Genomic DNA, 20,061 nt, shown 5'->3' on the forward strand with positions numbered 1-20,061 from the left:
CTCTCTCTCTCAAAATATCGGACTGTATTCACTCTTATGATGATGATGATGATGTGAGATGATGAAATGCCTGCATGAGGAGATGAAGTGAGGGGAATGATGTAGGCGCGGTGACCAGTGTTAGGAGACTATTGACCTCTGACATCATGCCAGCAGAAGGATCATCTGCTTCGTGACCGCAGGTAACAGAAACCACAGTCAGTGAAACCATGAATAAGAGCAGACTACTGTGTTTCATTTTCTCATGTCTTGTAACATTTAAAAAATACATTTTTTGTTATTTTGAAATAATAGATCACAGGACACAGGATTTTTGTCTTTAACTGTGGAATGCTTGCAAACATGCGTGCCATCCTTGCACAGGGACCGTGCTAATATTTGTATCATTCCAATTTTAGTATATATGCTGCCCAAGCGGGCAGAGTAGATGACAGTTCTGATCTGTATTGTGGACATGTCTTTCTGGTATGGGAACAGTAGTGTACTTCTCTTTCTCTTTTTATTATAATAACTTTATATGGGATTTGACCTTAATACTTTTTAGTTATTTTTTAAATTTTTAAAATATTTTTTCATTTTTGAGAGAGAGAGAGAGAGAGACAGAGCAGGAGCAGGGGAGAGAGAGAGAGGGAGACACAGAATCCGAGGCAGTCTCCAGGCTCTGAGCCATCAGCACAGTCCCAATGCTGGGCTTGAACTCATGAGCTGTGAGATCATGGCCTGAGCTGAAGTTGGACGCTTAACTGAGCCACTCAAGCATCTCTTAGTTATTTTTACATAAAAAATGGTTTTTCTGGCCACCCACACTAAGCAAGGTATGGGAAACCTTCTCTAACATCACAGAGTTCTCTCTTTAGTTGTTTTTGTGTGGGGCTCAATAATACGGTGCTTAAATTATGGAAAGAGCTCAAATGTCCATTAACTGATGAATGGATAAAGATGTGGTACATATATACAAACGAATACTACTCGGCAATGAAAAACTTGGATGTAACTGGAGGGTATTAAGCTAAGTGAAAGAAATCACTGGGAGAAAGACAGATATCGTATGTTTTCACTCATATGTGGAAGTTGAGAAACTTAACAAACAACCATGGGGAAAGGGAAAGAAAAAATATATATAGTTACAAACAAAGAGGGAGGCAAACCATAAGAGACTTTTTTTAAGAGCTTTTTTTTAAATGCTTATCTATTTTTGATAAAGACAGACTGTGAGCAGTGGAGGGGCAGAGAGAGAGAGGGAAGGACAGAACCTAAAGCAGGCTCCAGGCTCTGAGCTGTCAGCACAGAGCCTGACGTGGGGTTTGAACCCACAAATCACGAAATCATGACGTAACCCAAAGTTGGACACAACCAACTGAGCCACCCAGGCACCCTATAAGACACTTCTAAATACAGAGAAAATACTGAGGGTGGAAGGGAATGGGGCGAGGGGAAGGAGAAAATGGGTGATGGGCATTGAGGGGGGCAGTTGCGATGAGCACTGGGTGTCTTATGGAAGTGATGAATCACAGGACTCTACTCCTGAAGCCAAGAGCACACCACATCACTATATGTTAGCTAACTTGACAATAAATTATCTTTGTAAAAAAAAAAAAAGTAGATCTGAAAAAATAAACATGTGACAATTAAAATAAATAGTACATTGGCTTGTTTTCTGAGCTTTTCTTCATTCTATTGCCATACCCCACTTCAATCTTAACCTCGTCTTTTCTTCATCTCTGTTGTCTCTTTCCTGCTCTCTGGAAGCATTTTGACTATACTTAGCCTTTTGTTCCTCCACATACATTTCTAAACCAAGTTTGTCAGTTTCCTTGAAAAACCCATTAGAATTTATTTTCTGTATTTCATTTGATTATTTAAGAATTATATATATCTCAGGGCGCCTGGCTGGCTCATTTGGTGGAGCATGCACCTGTGGATCATAGGTTCCTGAGTTCAAGCCCCACGTTGGGCGTTGAACCTACTTTTTTATAAAGGAAAAAAAAGGCAACAAATATTATATATGTATCTCTTTCATACATTAGAAGGGTAAATACTGTTTTAAGATACTTTTTGTTTCCAATGCATGTGTTGTCTGTGTGTGTATATACACGTGAATGTACTAGGACATGTGACCCTGTCAGAAAGTATGAAACCATTGCCCTGGGTCATCCAGAAGACTGCTGCAGCACTGATCCCCGCTTGGGCTCCCTCTGTTCCATCTGGTGTTCATTTTCTTATTGACTGTTTTAAAACCACATACTTTTATTTTTGGGCTTCACGCAGATCTCTAGGGGAGAACTACTGACAGTAGTGATGGAGCTTGAAAGGGGCTGGGATTAAATAGCCAGGGAGTTTCCTGCCTCCCTCAAATTTCATGCCATAGGACCGTCTCTTACACATCTGCTTATGCAGTCAGCAGGGAACTGCGCTGGATTTTTTAGCTAGCCTTCTCATCCCTTGCCACATGGTCTAAAAGTTTGTAAAATTAGACAGCAAATCATAAGAGACTAAAGAAATGTTAGGAATGTCTTTACTCTTAGGAAAACAGTTTGAAGACAGTCTAGGCTCAGCCACCAAGGTGCTGGAATTCTAACAGAGAAACCTCAAAGCGCCCTCTGCTGGCAGCCAGTATCCACCACCACTAGTCAACAATTCCAAAATAATGCAGACTTCACTGGTACATATTTTTCAGATGGTGATCACACATAGGGAGTTATTTATATTTACTCTTATATTCTCCAACTAACAAAAATGGAATTCTAGCACCATAAGCTAAAATAGCTCTAAGTCATACAGAATCTGCAATTTTGTTCTGTTTTGTTTTTTACTACAAGTTTTAAAGTATTACAAACAAATCTAAACAGTATTTGAAGATGAAATGGACAAGCATTTATAATTGTTGAGAACAGTGCTTGCTTCGGCAGCACATATAATTGTTGGGAATAACTGGTACACTGTTTTGGACATTTTTATTATGAACAGGTGTAGTATTTCTGGAATAAGTATATGCATGTGTCTATGCTTCTAACTTCATATTTTTCCCTGGCCAAAACAAACAAACTCACAACTACCCTCTTTCAGTATTTATGTAAAATTTCTGACTGCCTAAGAGAGATTATCATAAAGAAGGATAAAAACAAATTCTTAGATTTATGAAAATTAAATTTGGATTTATCCAAATTAAGTTTATTATTATAGTACAGCCTTAAAATAAAGTTAAATAAAAATGGAGGAATGAAATAACATCTTTAAAATCTAAATCATCTATTTTAGTACTTTCTAAACTGATATTCATATATTAGCATCGTCATAGGAAGATATTTAAAATATCAACATCAAATAACAAATATCTTCTCAACAAAATTAACTACTTTATTTGGTATATTTACACAATGACATACACAGTACTTGCTTAACATTTTTCTAGAAAGATTATAAAAATCTTATGGGTCCTAATTTTCAAAGCTCTAATAATCTTGTGCCTATGTACTGAGGTCACTAAAACCTCACAATAACTTTGGATATAACTCAATGTACCAGGGACAGTGTTTAGTCTCAAGAGAAGAAACTATGAAACAATCTAGTTCTAGATCTTTATATAAAAGGTCAATAAAGGAACTCCTGGGTGGCTCAGTTGGTTAAGCATCCGACTTTGGCTCAGGTCATGATCTCACAGTCCATGAGTTCAAGTCCCTTGTTGAGCTCTGTGCAACCACCCAGAGCCTGGAGACTACTTTGGATTCTGTGTCTCCCTCTCTCTCTGTCCTTACCCTGCTCATGCTCTCTCTCTCACTCTCTTTCTCTGTCACTCAAAAATAAATGACATTAAAAGAACTTAAAAAATAATTCATTTTCCAATATGAATTAATATTAATTTGCTATTTACAAATCCTCTATATTAAATTATTGGTTAAGCCATTCCTGATTAATAAGTCTAGAGAATCTATTGATTATAAGTAGATCATTGGGTAAAAACACAATGGTACAAAATTCTATTTTAAGAATGCTGATAAAATTGGAAAAGTATGGGGCAAAAGGTTTCCAACAAGGTTATAAATTTCATAGACAAATATAAACTGTCTATTTAATACCACGTCCCTTCAGAGCACTTTGGCTTGTATTAAAGTTCTAATGTTTCCTTTTGTTTAATTACATGCTTTGTTTCTATAGTAACTCTAAAGCATATAATCCGTTGCAATGTTCCTAAGCCTTTTACATGGTGACTTCTTTTCAGTCAGTAAACAGTAATAACAATATAATCCTTGTTTAGATCTTCATCTTCTTCCTGAAGATCCCTTAATTAGTACACAGAATAATTAAATGCAACTGCAGTCTCACTATGCAATTTTGAATAATTAGAAGAAAAAATACAAATTCTAAACTAAGTCGCTACGTTTTCTAGGAATTTACTGCCACCTTCAGGTTTTAATCAAAATGCGTTAGTATTACAGCTTTTATGTTTTTGGGAGAGAGTCCCTGGTTAACACAGTAGGAATATTAACATTATTTCCTGGTTTTGAAAGCAGAGTGCTCTCTAACTTAGATTACAGTACAAATGTCTTTCATGAAATGTGCTTTCATTTTGTCTTGTCTTTTATGATTCTTTTATAACATGTAATTGAAAACCAAAGCCTACCGTTTGTTTTATCAGTCATTATAACAATAATTACATATTGGGAGCTCCCAGAAGATGGTCCAAAATATACTTAAGGATCTTTAGGTTAAATCCAATGAAAAACCGTCCAACAACAAGAAATGTTTTTGTTTTAAATGTTCCATGTCTTTAGCCCTCTAGCTAAAGACCACCACGACCAAGCCTGTAATTGAACAAGCGGGCCTCTTGCTCACTGCAGGGAACTGTGGGTGTCTGAGAAAGAAGGTGTTAAAAAAAAAGGACTTACAGGGGCAGTTGGGTGGTTCCGTTGGTTAAACATCTGACTATTGGTTTCGGCTCAAGTCATGATCTCACGGATTGGGAGTTCGAGCCCCATGTTGGGCTCTGTGCCGACAGCATGGAGCCTGCTTGGGATTCTCTCTCCCTTGCTCTGCCCCTCCCATACACACACTCTCTCTCAAAATAAATAAAACTTTTAAAAAAAGGAATTATAGGATGATAATGTATAAGGAGTTTTGGATAGGGTTCAAAGAAGTGTCAGGAAGTGGGGGCAATTTTATGATTAAACTTATTTATAAGACAGGAGGAATGAAGCAAGGCCAAGGATGTAATTGATAAAGCAGTAGCAGTCAGTCATATTAGTAGTAGTGGGGAGGTTTAGTATTTTTGTTGTCTTCAGACTGACCTTGTTTCTACCTTTAGTTAAACAAGATTTTGAGAGGAAGAGGTTTCCTGTTGTCTCACTCCATCACAGTCACACAGTGGCCTTGTCTGAGGTGGGTGCTTTATGAGATTGTTTCTGTTCCAGGAGAACACCGAGGCCCAGCAGTGAGTGCCAGGCCGTTCCGAGTTTCCTCCTTCTCACATGTGCGTTTGCAACTCTACCAATATCTTTTGTTTTTATTCCTTGAATTTGTGGTGAAATTACAAAAGTTCATTATCATTTTTAAAATGAAAATCAACAGACTATGAAGCCCTAGTGTTTGTGATAAATGTTGCCAAGGGTCAGATACCGGCTGCAGGGGTCCTCAGGCATACACGAGTGGGCGCTCTTCTCTCCCTGCTCCTGGTGCAGCTGCTCCGGGGAGCTCTCGGCACCGGTCAGGGCCCAAGCCCGCTCTCTGCCAATGACTGCCAAGGCGGGAAGACACCCAAGGAGAGGCTGCAGCTCCGGCCACTCTGCCTGCGACATGCCTCCTGTGGCCTCACCTGGTTCTTTGGGCTTTCCCTCTATCTACCTCCATTTTGAGCTTTTAAAGATTCTCTACGATTCTGGCCCTCTATCGGTTGTTTCTGCCAGGTAAATAAACTAGGGCACGGCAGGGCCTATTATTTACAGTAAAGGAAGAGTGTGTGTATTCTGCTGTGTGTCTCGTTTTCTTTTTAATCTCATTCGTCTTGGTGATCATCCCATATCAGCCCCCACAGATCTCCCTTGTCCTTTTTAATGACTGCACCGTATTCATTTTACGGAACAACCATAAAATGGAATTCCACGGTATGGAACTGATAGTTAGATTGTTTCCTTTCCTTCCCTCTTTCTTCTCTTATCAAAAAAGACTGAAGTGAATCCTCTTGGACACATAGTTTTAACCTTGGGAAAGAGTATAATTGTAGCATACATTTCAGTTAAAATTGCTTAGTCAAGTGGTAGGGAATTTTATAGTTTATTAGGTATTGCTAAAATTTCCTGCAAATATATTGTACCAATTTACACTCCCACTAACAGTATACAAGGGTGCCTATTTCTCCTTATCTCCACTGATTATGGTGATAATTAATTTTCATCATCATTCTTCTACCTTCTTTTTAAGTGTTGGTTTTCCTTCAGGCTGCATGTCATCCTTTCAAGCTCTTTTAGAAGTTTTCGCTCTCTTCCTTGACTTTAGCTACCACTTGTGCTCTAACAATCCCAAATATAAATCTCTGCCCTCACCCAAGTTATATATTACAAGTTACCTGCTGAGTATTTCCATCTGGTCACATGAACTTAACATATAAAACAAACAAACATTATCTCTTCTTTGTCTCCCTCCCCCAGCCCCAACTGTACTCCTGTGTTCCTTCCCTTGATTCAGGCAACAATCCACCCAAATTCAGACCTTGGAGACGCTGTGGTACAGGATTAAACTCATAAGCTTCAGGGCAAGACTAACTGTGAACTCCGCCACTTACCAGCTGTGTGACCATGGGCAATTTCTTAACCTTCGTGTGCCTCACAACGTCCTCATCTGAAAATGAAAATAATGACACCTAATGTTTCATAGGGTTGTGAGGAAGATTCAGTGAATTAATATATGCCATGTGCTTAGAACAGTGCTTGTGACATGATAAATCCTGTGTAAGGGCTAGTTATATATTTCGACCCCTCATATTAATTATCAAGTCCTATAGATTTTAACTTGGGAACATTTTCTGAAATCACTCTTTTCTCCTGTGCCACAGATATTACCCTAATTCCAGCCTTTAGTATATTTTACAAGGATGATTGTGATGACCTAATTGGTCTCCTGCCCTTTTCTTGATAGCAAATGTCCTATTTCTAAAACCCAGACCTGTTTTGCTTTGTTTTGACACTCCCTGCTGAACCTCAATTCTTTTGCCTGTGGAGCACTTCAGTTCCACTTTTTCCAAGAAAGGCTTCTCCCAGAACCACGTGGCTCCCACGGAGCATGCGCATCTCTCATGCTCTGCCAGTCTTGGTCACAGTTGTTTAGACAAGGTGGGCCTGTAACTCAGGCTGGAACCCTTCACTGGAATCTCTCAAGCTGTAGCGGTGGATATAGAATCAGTCTCCCTTTCATATTGAAACCGGGAAGATTGAGAACCACAGGCAATTAAGTTTCCTGAGCTGTGGAGAAACTCCCTGACACAGGGAGCTGAAGAGATGGAAGATGCGTAATTTCTTGGCATTTAACTTCCTGCTTCCAGCTGGCCCAGAGTCCCTCTGCACCCCAATCTTCCTTGTGTTACAAGACCCTTCTAATGAATTTCTTTTTCTACTTCTCTTAAGTTGGTTTTATGATCCTTGCAACATTTATCACAAACACTAGGGCTTCATATCATTTTCATCTTTAAAATGATAATGAACTTTTGTAATTTCACCACAAATTCAAGGAATAAAAACAAAAGATATTGATAGAGTTGCAAACGCACATGTGAGAAGGAGGAAACTCGGAACGGCCTGGCACTCACTGCTGGGCCTCGGTGTTCTCCTGGAACAGAAACAATCTCATAAAGCACCCACCTCAGACAAGGCCACTGTGTGACTGTGATGGAGTGAGACAAAGAACACGAGAACCCTTGGGCACGACAGGGTGCAGCTCATGTGGGTGTGTAGGAAAGACCCAAACCAAGTAGACCTTGTGTAGGGGATACTGTTATTATAAATACAATGTAAATTAATGAAAATGAAAACCTGCTGTAGTCGTGAGTAATTGAAACAGGGCCTTAAGTCTTTTTTTTTTTTTAATCAGCTTTCCTTAAGGAGTACAATTGCCCATGAATGTATTTAAATATAATGTACTAAAATCATAAATTTATTGTCAAGTGAAAGCACTTTACTGTTTCTGCCATCAACAATGCCATTTTCAAATTCTTTCAATAATAAGTGAAATCTGACATTTCTTTTCACATCCCTCTAATATACGCAGATGTCATTTAGCCTCAGCTCAAGGATCTGGTTTTCTAAGCAGTTTGACATAAATTGTACTCTGCTCTGGTAGAGATGAAATCCTCCAAGGGGCCTGCTTTTGGACTAGAATTAACAACACTTCTCTCTTCACGAGAGGGTAACAGGCTGGCAAAGCCACCCACCTCAGACCCATATTACACACAGGAAAACGGATAAGGGCAGGAAAAGTAAACTTCAAAGACTGTTATTACATAACTTTTTCCCTTGACCTTACTTGAATATAAAATGTGCCTTTGAAAAAGAATAGATTAGCTTCAAGTTTGGGAGCAAAGAAATTTTAGACTTATGGTTGCTTTCTAATGATGGATGGATAGATGCATGGATAGATGAGTAGGAGGGTGGGTGGTGAGGGAAGGAGAGATAAACACACATTTCTCAGAAAGGTTAGCAACTTGAGATAAAAGCAACTGTTCTAGAACACTCCAAATACAAGTATATTGCCTCTCAAACCTTGTGAAAAATCTCATGAGCAGAAATTCCTTATAGGATGAATTTATGAAGAGTAAACATATTAGAATTCTTACATTATGTTCATTTTATTTTAAACATGAAAAGTATCAAATATGTTCTGTTTATACATTAAACATGGTTCCTGGTGCATGGCAAGCATTAAAAATTAAGTACTATTACTGGCCGCCCAGGCATCAAGGTCTACTCTAGTCCAATAAACTGGCCAGAATGGGCAGGCTGATGGTATAGGAAGAACTTAGAGGAGGAAAATGGGCCAGGCCTGCACAGCCCATTAACAGAGGAAAGATCTTGGTCAGCAGGGCATCGGGGGGGAAAAAAAAGTTAAACATAAGATGATAGTAGTGTATCCACCACAGAAGAAACAAATCTTCTGATCACATGGTGGTTTTACACAGATCTTCCTGAAGGAAAGAGCTGACTTGAGGAGTCAGGTCTCCTTCTCAGTTATACTCCCCAATTTACATGATTAAGTTGACACTTGGCTGCCCCTTCCATCCCCTGTGAGTTGGTCAACCTGACACCCCCAGAGCAGTCACCTTGGGGCATATATCAGGGTGCCAGGGCTGCCACAGACTGGGTGGCTTACACAACACAAACTTATTTCTTCACAGTGCTGGATGTTAAAGTCCAGGATCAAGGCTGTCAGCAGGTCTGGTTTCTTCTGAGGTGTCTCTCCTTGTTTGGCAGAGTTACGTTGCTCTATCCTAGAGTCTCCTCCCTGTGCACATGTCTGATGTCCAAATTTCCTCTTCTAAGGACATCAGTCAGATTGGATTAGGGCCTACCCTGAAATGATGTCACTTTAACTGATCACCTAAGGACCCTATCTTCAAATACAGTCACATTCTGAGGCGCTGGGGGTAGTGCTTTAGGTATGAATTTGGGGGAGGGGTGGAGGAGCTCATAACAGGATAAAGTTTATATAGATAAAGTTCAAGTTTCTGAGCCTGTGAAGTAAAGGGCAAGACTGGGCCACAGTGACCCAATGGGGAAACTGCCTCAGTGAATCCCACCTGACCTACTGGCCAAAGAATGTAAGGAAGAGACGTTTTTCCCTAACCCCATTCTAACCTTTCATGTTCTTCTAAAAAATGTTTTAGAGTTCCTTATCTTTAGCAACTAAAATAGTTTATATTCCAATTTGACACGAGACTACATAAATCCTAACTAGTATATTCATCCTGCATCTACTTTTCTTACCTTATAAATTCATTTTACTTCAGTTTTTGTGTACTGAACTTACTGGGTCCACAAATGAAACCCTGGGAATAACAGCCAAATCCTTGCTCTTCTTTTTGAATAATTATCAGTGAGGTGTACATCGTTCTCAGACTGGTGTTTGAGTTCTGAGTTGCAATAGGTAATGTGTGCATCCGAACAACTTTCACATGAGGAAGGCTGCAGTGGGAAGTACTCAGTGCTCCGGCTACCAATGAGAGGAGTGGGCTATTAGTATTTGTGAATCGTTATTAATGATGCACTGGATTACTGATGGCTGGATTTCTTTTAAATGGGAAATGGCAGAACATGAAATACTGCGAGCAGTGGCAGGAAAGGCCCATAAATTGATCCTAAGACAGAGGCTGATCATAAACAATAACAGCAGCAGTGACTGATAAATCATACTTCACACATTCTAACAATGTCTAACTTTTTGACCAGAGTCTAATGGCAAACTGCCAATAATAAAATATATTTTATAGTACTTTAATTATAGATGAACATATGCTTACCTGAATCAATGTCAATATTACAGTTGTATATAATACAGTATTAGGCTGTGTATGTTCTGAAAGTAAATGCACTAAATCATAGTTTTTAAAAGAAAGATTTTCTATTCAGAATTTCAGAATGCATACAGTACATGTTTATTAGCGTATAACATATATGCATATTTTTAAATTAAGTATAACTTGGCCATCTTGAATACCTATATCCCAACAGAGGTTGAATTGTGGTTTAGGGAAGCAGAAAACATCGGTTCAACACTCCAACTCTCTGTATCTATTCATGTAAATTGGTTCAAACCATTCTTGGAAGTGGATAGGTTATATCTAATACAGGACCTACACACCTGTAATTAAAGACACTACAAATGACACTCCAACACATCTTTTTATTATATACTAAATTTAAAAATACAAATCTTATTAAAAATGCTTATGAAACATTGTATACATAAGTACTGTCAAATACTATTGGATTATGACATTATATACATTTGCTAAAGTTAATTAGAAACAGAACAAAGTACATAACTTTGCTGATAATGAATTTCAGAAGTCAAATATTTTAACATTTGGCAACTGTGAAGTAGTGATCTGCACAGGAAGATGCTTGCAGAGGTAAAATAGTAAGAAAACAAACGGAATAAAGCAGATATTCCTGCCCTAAGTGTTAATAAGTAGCTCTCTTCCTCATCCTTTTCAGTCTCATTGTAACAGAAATTAAAGTGCACAAGACCACCAGGAATACTTGATTTGGTTGTACCCTAACATATACTACAGCCAACTGTGCTGCCATATTGAGGGCTTCAATTCTTTGTACTGTTCCTGAGGTTTTAGAAGTTGATTTTGAATGTGGCTAAGGGAAGAGAGGTCAATACTTTCTAAATTGCACCAAGTGGCCTTAAAGTGTAGAAACACCAAAGATAAAAAATTAATTTGGGAATAGATTCAAGAAAATTATCCCTGTCTACTTTGCCCTAGGAATAAAATTAAGATAAGAACCTAGTTTTACCTCTGGAAAATGCTTACTAAAAATCTGTTTCAAAAGATCAGACATGTACAGCAAGCACCACAATACTGTCAGTTACTATTCAGCACTTATATACCACATCATAAATACCAGGCACAAACACCTGCCCTCTAAAGGTTCACGAGAAATACAGGTAGAAGCATGTTATTACTTGACACTAATTTTACTAATTAACATTAAGTGTAATTTGTAAAAATAGGTCACCACCATACAATCAAGAGGAGAAGGAAAGCTGCTAGTCTACAAAAGTGCTCCCTTTAGCAGTCAGACCCAATAGCTTAATGTTGGGTAAAACAAGATTGTAAAGTAAGGCCATCAGTTCTAAATTAGCTGATGATGCCATATTTACATACTCACGTATATATGTTTAAATTTCAATTCTGATTTAACACTACTGTACTAGTACAAACCATTTATAGGAAACATTTTATGAGGCTTATTTACAAATGCAATGAGTGACAAAGATGGAAAATCAAAGAAACTGCAGACAAATATAGCCATTTAGCAACATAGTTTACTAAAGATAAGACAGATTTGTATAATATTTTTAAAAAACAAAGACAAAAGTTTAGTAAGAAAACCCTATCATATATACCTATTGGTCATTGGACCTAAAAGGCAAATAAATGTAATGATCATGATTAAGTTTTTATTACTGTCTCACTGACATATCAATATGAGATCTACTCAGAGAACTACCTACAAATACAGTCTCTCATGATTTGATGAGAATATTAAGTTATTGAATACATTTTTAACTCCCATGGCACATCACACTTGATAACACTAATAAGGTAGCTTTAGATAACACTTAAATCATGATTATGAATGTTTAATTGAATATTTTCCTTTCTGTAGCTGTGAAATGTAAAGCTTAGATTTGCTTCCATCAGGCCTCTTAAACCAAACTTCATCATGGTTAATTGTTGTAATTACAGCACTAAAAGGGGGGGGGGGAGAAAAGGAAGGAATGAATGAATCGCAATCCGCCTCCTCCACTCATTTTAGAGTACTAGTTATAAAACCAAAATAGCCAGACTGTGAAAGTAGATTCAGGTATATAATTGTCATTTACCACAATGCTGCTGCATTATTGTCAGAAACATCACATTCAGCAATTTATTTTCTTTCCTTGATAAAATTGGTCATATTTACGATTAGAGCTATTAAATAAATGCACATCATTCCTACATCCCCAGCCCCCCACCAGGCCCCCCTAAGAAAACACACAGTGGAACTAAGAACACTAATTATATAGGATTACACCTCCAATTCTGATCAGCCCTGGCTGTAGGAAATCTTCCAGATACCAAACCCTAATTCCCATCTGTGGTACTTGTATGGGTTCCTTTTTGACACTACTTATCTAGTACGTAGAAATATTTTAAAAAATAGATTTGTGTTAACCCTCTTATACTATTTCATCTCTTTTTAAATCACATTTATGCTAAGCATAAGGAAAATGTCTTAAAAGCAGTCAGATAAAACAAAGAATCTGGGGGTATCACGTATAACCTCGTACTTAGCTGAGTGGACTTCTATGAGAAAAGTTACAATACACAATGCTCTTAGGATCCTAAAACTTTAAAGATGAAATTATAATTCAAGTAAAACCACCATATTTGGAAAATCAGTATTCTTCACTAAATACAAACACTTCATTTACCATCCATACCTAGAAAAAGATTCCTCCATATTGTAGAGGCTACCACTCTGAGAATTAAATCCTGAACTACTGAAGGAACAAAAGCAGTAATTAGCATTAATAGTTTCCAAAAGCTACCAACAGATAAAACTTAGAGGGCTATAGAAGTGCCTGGCTGGCTCAGTTAGTGGAGTGTGTGACTCTTGATCTCAGGGTTGTGGGTTTGAGTCCAACATTGGTTGTAAAGATTACTTAAAAAAAATAAAGTCTTAAAAAAAAAACTTAGAAAGCTATATAATTATATAAACCTTATTTAAGCCAGATTGTGTTTTATTTTATTTTATTATTATTGTTTCTTTATTTTTGAGAAGGGGGGAAGGGGCAGAGAGAGAGACAGAGTATGAACAGGGGAGGGTCAGAGAGAGAAGGAGACACAGAATTTGAAGCAGGCTCCAGGCTCCAAGCTGTCAGCACAGAGCCCAATGCGGGGCTCGAACTCACAAGCTATGAGATCATGACCTGAGCTGAAGTCAGATGCTCAACCGACTGAGCCATCCAGGTGCCCTCAGATTGAGTTTTATAAAAGGCAACTTTCAGTTTTCAAGTTATACTGTAATTACTGTTACTCGTAAGGTTTTCATTAATTTTCCATTACTTTCCTACTCTGATACACATCTTGGTGTCCAAAATACTGTAACACACCCCAAAAAGTTAAGGATTAATATGTCCACCAAAAACTTGTAATAGTCTGATTTAAAGATCATAATATTAAAATCATAAGAATTCATCTACTATAATAATTAACAAATAGGACTACTTACCTGGCTAAATAATTCCAAACATTTTTTCTTGTGTTAATGCTTGTGCTCAAGAACTTAATTATGTGACATTGGTACATAAATATTAACACTAGTGTTAACACATATACTAAACACACATGCTAAACAAATCCTATGCCAAGAAAAAGGAAGGATCCATAGGCAAATAATGGTGCATTAGGAATGCACTACATAGGGGGCAAATACTTATTGACAACAATGTTGTAAATTCTAATACTGAGCAACACTGAAATGATAGTTTTTACCTTGTAGGACATTCATCTTTTTTATCAATACATATTGTTTGTCCACGTATATACCATTCACCATCATAATATAATCTTCCTTCTTCAGATCTAGCGCTGTGCAGATGTTTTTCCAGTTTCACAGGGGCTAAAGGGATCAGTTCAAAAACTGTTACATTAATAAGACATTGTCAGAAGAACAGTGCAGAACACTAAGTAACATCAATCCATGCAAATATGTGAAAAAAAACACTAAAAATAGTTCTTAGATATTAAGCCTAAGACTAATAGAAATAAGAGTATTTAATTTCTTAAATTTCTTATAGAATTCACTAAGTGTAATTTAATATAACTACAAAATGAAGGTATGCAGGGTACGATAAATCATCAGTGAACTAGACATGTGCCAGAAGAAGGGGAAGTAGTTACATTATCAGTTATTAGTGCCAATTTTAAGTAGGATTTAAGATATCATAATTCCAAGAGTAGTGTTCACTAATGAAATGGAAGCACTTATGGAGGGAGCTCTTTAGTGTTTGGATGACTTAACAGCCTTGATCCAATAAGTCTCCACAGAAGAGATCCCTAAACTTAGGTTAAATGACTTACGTTCTGTCTTCACTCTGTGTGGACCCAGTGTAGCCATTGCCTAATTAAAAAAAGAAGGAAGAAAGATACTGACTGAGTTTATAGACTTCAAGTATATTTTGGAATCTATTTAATGTATATAACATTACTCACACCTCAAATAACTAATAAATTTTTAATGTCAAAGACCATAAGGAATATACATGTAAAGAACAACCATTTCTCCTAAAAGTGCTATCAATACCTGAATTGATCTGTCTCAACTAAGGAGTTTCTGAAAATGAAAAAATTTAATAAGAAAATTAAGTGTCCACTTTCAAACAAGCAAAGAAAATCCTGTAATTCTTGAATGTTTAATGACAGAATGCAAGACATACAATAAAGTTCAAATATTCACTTTGAATTCATTCAACAGGTATTTATTGAGTGCCTTCAGTGAGCCAGGACTGGGCTACAGACTAGGCACAGAAAGGTTATTTATTATTTTGGGGCGACCTAAATATATGTTTTTCTGTACTTTTGCATAAATTATTAATTACATTACTACAGGAAAAAATACAAATTGTTGACATGCCTCTCTCAAAATATTCTTGCAATCCACTGTTATCTGTATTAGTATTAATTGCCATGAAGAGACTGTTGCGAAGTAAACCATATTAACAATAGTATTTTGATGTATCAGTGAAAAACCACAGAATCTTAAAAAGTAGACTCTAAGAAGACACTTGTATTCCATTGCTCTTTAATCATACCTTCCTAATTGTTGTCCAGTCTTCAAGAATATCAAGATCCTGTAGCATATAAACTATATAAGGACGTGGAAAAGTCAAGGTCAATTTAGCTGTAAGAATTTCACACTTTGAATTACATTTCCAAACTTCTGGTTTTCAGAGAATTAGAACAGTGATTTCTGGACATAATCCTTTGGCATGCTGAATTCTGACTTTAAATTATTCTCCCAAAAAACTTAGTACCAGGATAAATATATTCCAGTACTTCAGATGCTATAAACCATATTCTCTTAATTCTTTGATATCATTGATTGTAAGATATATCACCAACCTAATCACTGTTTCCAGGTGGGAATGGGAAAAGGCAGTGGAGTTAGGGGAGGGTACTACAGGGAACACCAAGATTGAAACCATATATTATTTTAATTTAAAGACGCTCCAATTTCAGAAACACTGACAGTGTTAAAAAATAAACATGTGAATTAAACAATCATGCTATATACTAAAGAGCTGGTTCACGTCAAAGCCTCTGTGAACCACAAAGCCATAGTAGTTTTCAAAGCTGAGATCACGGTTAAACTTCTATTTCCTCCTTACCCCTCTTAATCCTAAACTATATCCTTCTACCTTCAGTCAATTTTATAAGTCATCTTTTGCCTATTACAGGATCATGTAACTGAAGTCAGTGTACACTAATAAATATTACAAGGTATGCACAATGCAAAAATGTACACCAAGGCAAGAAAAATTTTTAGAAAAGGATATCTGAAACAACAACTGGCTTCTTTTTGTCAGGACTGAAAGGATCCTTCCTCTTTTTTCTTGACTGAAGCTCATCATTCCACAGCTCTGGCAAGTAAATAGAATTAAGTATTAGCTGATTTTTGGAGATCAAAGTTGGGGAAAAGGCTATGTAATTTCATGGTAGCAAAATTTCATTGGTAGTATGTGACTACATAATTTCATGAGCAGCTATATATTTATAAAATTTCCTCTGCCTTTATTAAAGTAAAAAATCAACTTGGCACTTAACAACTAACAACCGGTGCACCACAGGTCAGGTACTTTGTTAGAGACATTACTACATGCATCGTCTCATCTAACCCTCAAAGCTGTCTCTGGGACAAGTATTCCTATTACTATGACTTTACAGATGGGGAGGCTGATTTAGAAAGCTAAAGTGACCGTCACGCATATTCACCCAACAAGTAGGGACAGGGGCTCGTCTGGCTCCATTGTGCCCACCGAGAAATCAAATCCATAAGAGAGAAAGTAACACACATGCAAGGCCTGTGGGACAACCCAACACATCTTCAGCCCACTGCGGAAAGCCTTTCCATAATACCCCTGAAAATACCAGCTTCTCATTGGACTGATCTAATTATTAAGGAGTTTTGCCCTTTTCTCAGACAAAAATCTACCTCCCTGTAATTTCTATCTAGTTTGTGTGTTACCAAAAAGAAAAGGTTTTTATTCCTTTTTCTACCTGGTCATTCAAGATTCAGAGGGAGGAACATATGTTGTAGTTGTCTTTCAATACTATTCATATATTGTAATAATATTTTCATTACTCTTATAGTATACTATTCTTACTTCTATAGTTCCTGTCACATTTTTCTTTTGTCCCTTTTCATGTGCTCCATTTTCTGTGTTTCTGAAATTTCAAAGTGAATTCAAATCAAAGCGACAATCACAAACCTGTCAAGTTCTTTAGAAGTGCCCCCATCCCCCTCTCATTAGGACACTTCATTTACATAACATTTATATTAGGAGACTAGGATATTATGAGACACTCCAGTAAGCCACAGGCTCAGTGTCACTTAAAGTAAGGATCACACATATCACACCACATCATTCCCATTACTTGAGGTAATTTTCTTCCTTGCATGCACTCACGCGCACATATCAGGCAGGGAGGGACAGAGGGGAGGGAGAGAGAATTCCAAGCTGGCTCCAGGCCCAGCACAACGCTGGCTTCAATCTCAGGACTGACCATGAGACCGTGACCTGAGCTGACATCAAGAGTTGGACGTTTAACTGACTGAGCCACCCAGGCGCCCCACCTGAGGTAATATCAATGCTGTGCCTGTCCTCTTCAAGCCTTCTTATCTTTTCCTCCAGTTCACTCTGGACTGTATCATATAACAAAAGCTTTTCACTCTGAAAAAAAATAGATTATGCATAAGTAGAAATAAAAAATCAGTCCATCATAACTGTGAGTACTAACTTAAAGTACTTTAACACACAATGCTTTTGTTTGCTAGCTTAAAACCTTTAAAGACAAAATACCAAATACATGAAAGAAATAAAACCAGAAAGTATAAACTCTAAATGCTGATTTAAACACATACAATTAAATTGTTTAAGAACATCTAAATTTATATGCGGTGTGGAGGTAAACATTTATAAACAACTAGTAAGCCCCCGTGGCCTTTTTTAAATATAAGCAGCTCCTACCTGTCCATACAATGGAGAACCTGTCCTGTATAGTGTATTTCAATAAAATGAATATTTTCTCACTGCAACAACAATTAGGCCTTCATTCCTTACTAATATCTCAACATATTAAAATAGACAACTGTATCACAAAGAGATTCAACTATGAATTCTATAATCATTTAAAATAATCTAATTATAGTCAAAATCATAAAACTATAGACTATATCCAGGTCTCTCAACAAAACTGTAGAAAGACTGAGTGTCTTGCTAAAAGACTAATTACTGGCAAATCAGACTAGCACCCAGGGTACTAGTTCCAGCCCATTATTCTTTTCATTATAAAACACCATATCCCTTATTTTAAAAGCCATAAAAGGCACATAAGTATAACATACAGATTTGTTATAATAAAAGCTTCTGACAGATTCCCATCCCACCCACTGCATGCCTACTCTAATAGGGACAGTAGGCTACTGGGACAGAGATAGGGCCTTGTAGAGACTACTGAAATACAGTTAGATAGGATTTCTTGTGGAAGGCACAAGCCACACCCATTTGGCAGCACTGCCAGTGTGAATCTATCCTCTCTTCCGGGTTTGAAAATTAGAGTCCACACATGCCTGAAGATTCTCCTGAGTGGTAGAGAGAAGATGGCTTTTGTCAATTTGTGGCAAGCCAGGAGCTAGAGAAAGCAAAGCTGAGGAAGACTAAATAAAGCTAGGTCTCCTATGAAAAATCTTCCAGACTGCTAAGCTTACTTCCTTTTGTTTCCCCTGCCTTTGGTAAAGTGTTATGAAGAATTCCAACCTTATCAACATTATGGTGCAAGTACTGGGAAACATTATATACCAGAGAAAAAGGGAGAGCAGGCCCCAGCCACAGTCAAGATAGTGTGACAGCTATAACTAGATCCCGATTCTCCAACCAAAGAGGACTCTGAATGCAGAGTGAAAGTGATAAAGCTTTAAAGAGTATAAAAGTTTATCTGGTGCAGTCTCTTTCCTATCTATTGATAAATTTGCTCTAGGCCAAGCAAAAATTCTAAAATAAGTCCACTAATCATTCTTTATAAAAACAAAAAACACCACCACCACAGTGGGCCTGAAATGTTTGATGCCTTGAAGGTATCTCTAAAGATATCATAAATTACAGTTTAAAAAAAAACTTTGTTAATGTTTTGTTTTATAGTTTAAGAGACAGAGCACGAGCAGGGGAGGGGCAGAGAGAGAGGGAGACACAGAATCAGAAGCAGGCTCCAGGCTCTGAGCTGTCAGCACAGAGCCTGACATGGGGCTTGAACCCACAAGCGCGAGATCGTGACTTGAGCCAAAGTCAGACACTGAACCAAATGAGCCACTCAGGTGCACCTAAGTTACAGGTTTTTTAAAAAATTTTTTAATGTTTTATTTATTTTTGATACAGAGAGAGACAGAGCATGAAAGGGGGAGGGGCAGAGAGAGAAGGAGACACAGAACCAGAAACAGGCTCCAGACTCCAAGCTAGCCGTCAGCACAGAGCCCGACACAGGGCTCGAACCCACGAACGTGAGATCTGACCTGAGCCGAAGTCGGAGGCTTAACCAGCTGAGCCACCCAGGCGCCCCAAATTACAGTTTAAAGTGTACAGATAGAAGTGCCTTGAATCTATTCTTGGTCTTATTTCGTTGTCCTTCTCTCCCTTATCCCCAACCCCATAAAGCCCTCAGAAGACTTTCCTGAGTTGGAAAAGAAGTCATTAAGGAAGCAGCTAGCGGGCACCTGGAAAAGAAAGGTACATCCAATTCCTTTGCTTTGGTGTCTGTAGACACTTCTTTGTTCAATAGGTAATGTTGTTTTTGTTAAAGTGCTTATTATATATTTGGCTTCAAGATCCCACACCCTTCCAATCTCTACACCTATACTTCTTCCCTTTGAACATGGACAGGAGTTAGTGACTCACTTCTAAAAATGGATAGAATGTGGTAGAAATCTAGGTCATAAAAACCATCATCGCTTCAGGCTTGTTTCTTGGATCACTCGCTCTAAGAGAAGCAAGTCACGAGGCCATGAGGGCTCTCAGGCAACCTTTGCAGAG

At 37.7% G+C, this 20,061-nt stretch overlaps 1 protein-coding gene and 1 non-coding gene across 2 annotated transcripts in view; both read right to left on the reverse strand.

Moving 5' to 3' along the window:
• Positions 1-318: 318 nt before the first annotated feature.
• On the reverse strand, positions 319-422 carry LOC115303135. Its single transcript, XR_003913845.1, has one exon. It is a non-coding gene; the product is annotated as a U6 spliceosomal RNA (small nuclear RNA).
• A 10,439-nt stretch (positions 423-10,861) lies between these two features.
• Positions 10,862-20,061, reverse strand: part of BRMS1L (BRMS1 like transcriptional repressor) — a 29,985-nt gene continuing 20,785 nt past the window's right edge. The window contains exons 5-10 of the mRNA XM_029952457.1: positions 17,613-17,709; positions 16,315-16,398; positions 15,571-15,635; positions 14,840-14,879; positions 14,252-14,378; positions 10,862-12,462 (exon numbers count right to left, since the gene is read on the reverse strand). Of these exons, the coding sequence (XP_029808317.1) occupies positions 12,345-12,462; positions 14,252-14,378; positions 14,840-14,879; positions 15,571-15,635; positions 16,315-16,398; positions 17,613-17,709 (531 nt within the window). The 3' untranslated portion in view covers positions 10,862-12,344. The remainder of the gene's footprint in view (positions 12,463-14,251; positions 14,379-14,839; positions 14,880-15,570; positions 15,636-16,314; positions 16,399-17,612; positions 17,710-20,061) is intronic.

This window comes from Suricata suricatta, chromosome 9 (assembly GCF_006229205.1).
Source record: "Suricata suricatta isolate VVHF042 chromosome 9, meerkat_22Aug2017_6uvM2_HiC, whole genome shotgun sequence".
NCBI classification, from domain to species: domain Eukaryota; kingdom Metazoa; phylum Chordata; class Mammalia; order Carnivora; family Herpestidae; genus Suricata; species Suricata suricatta.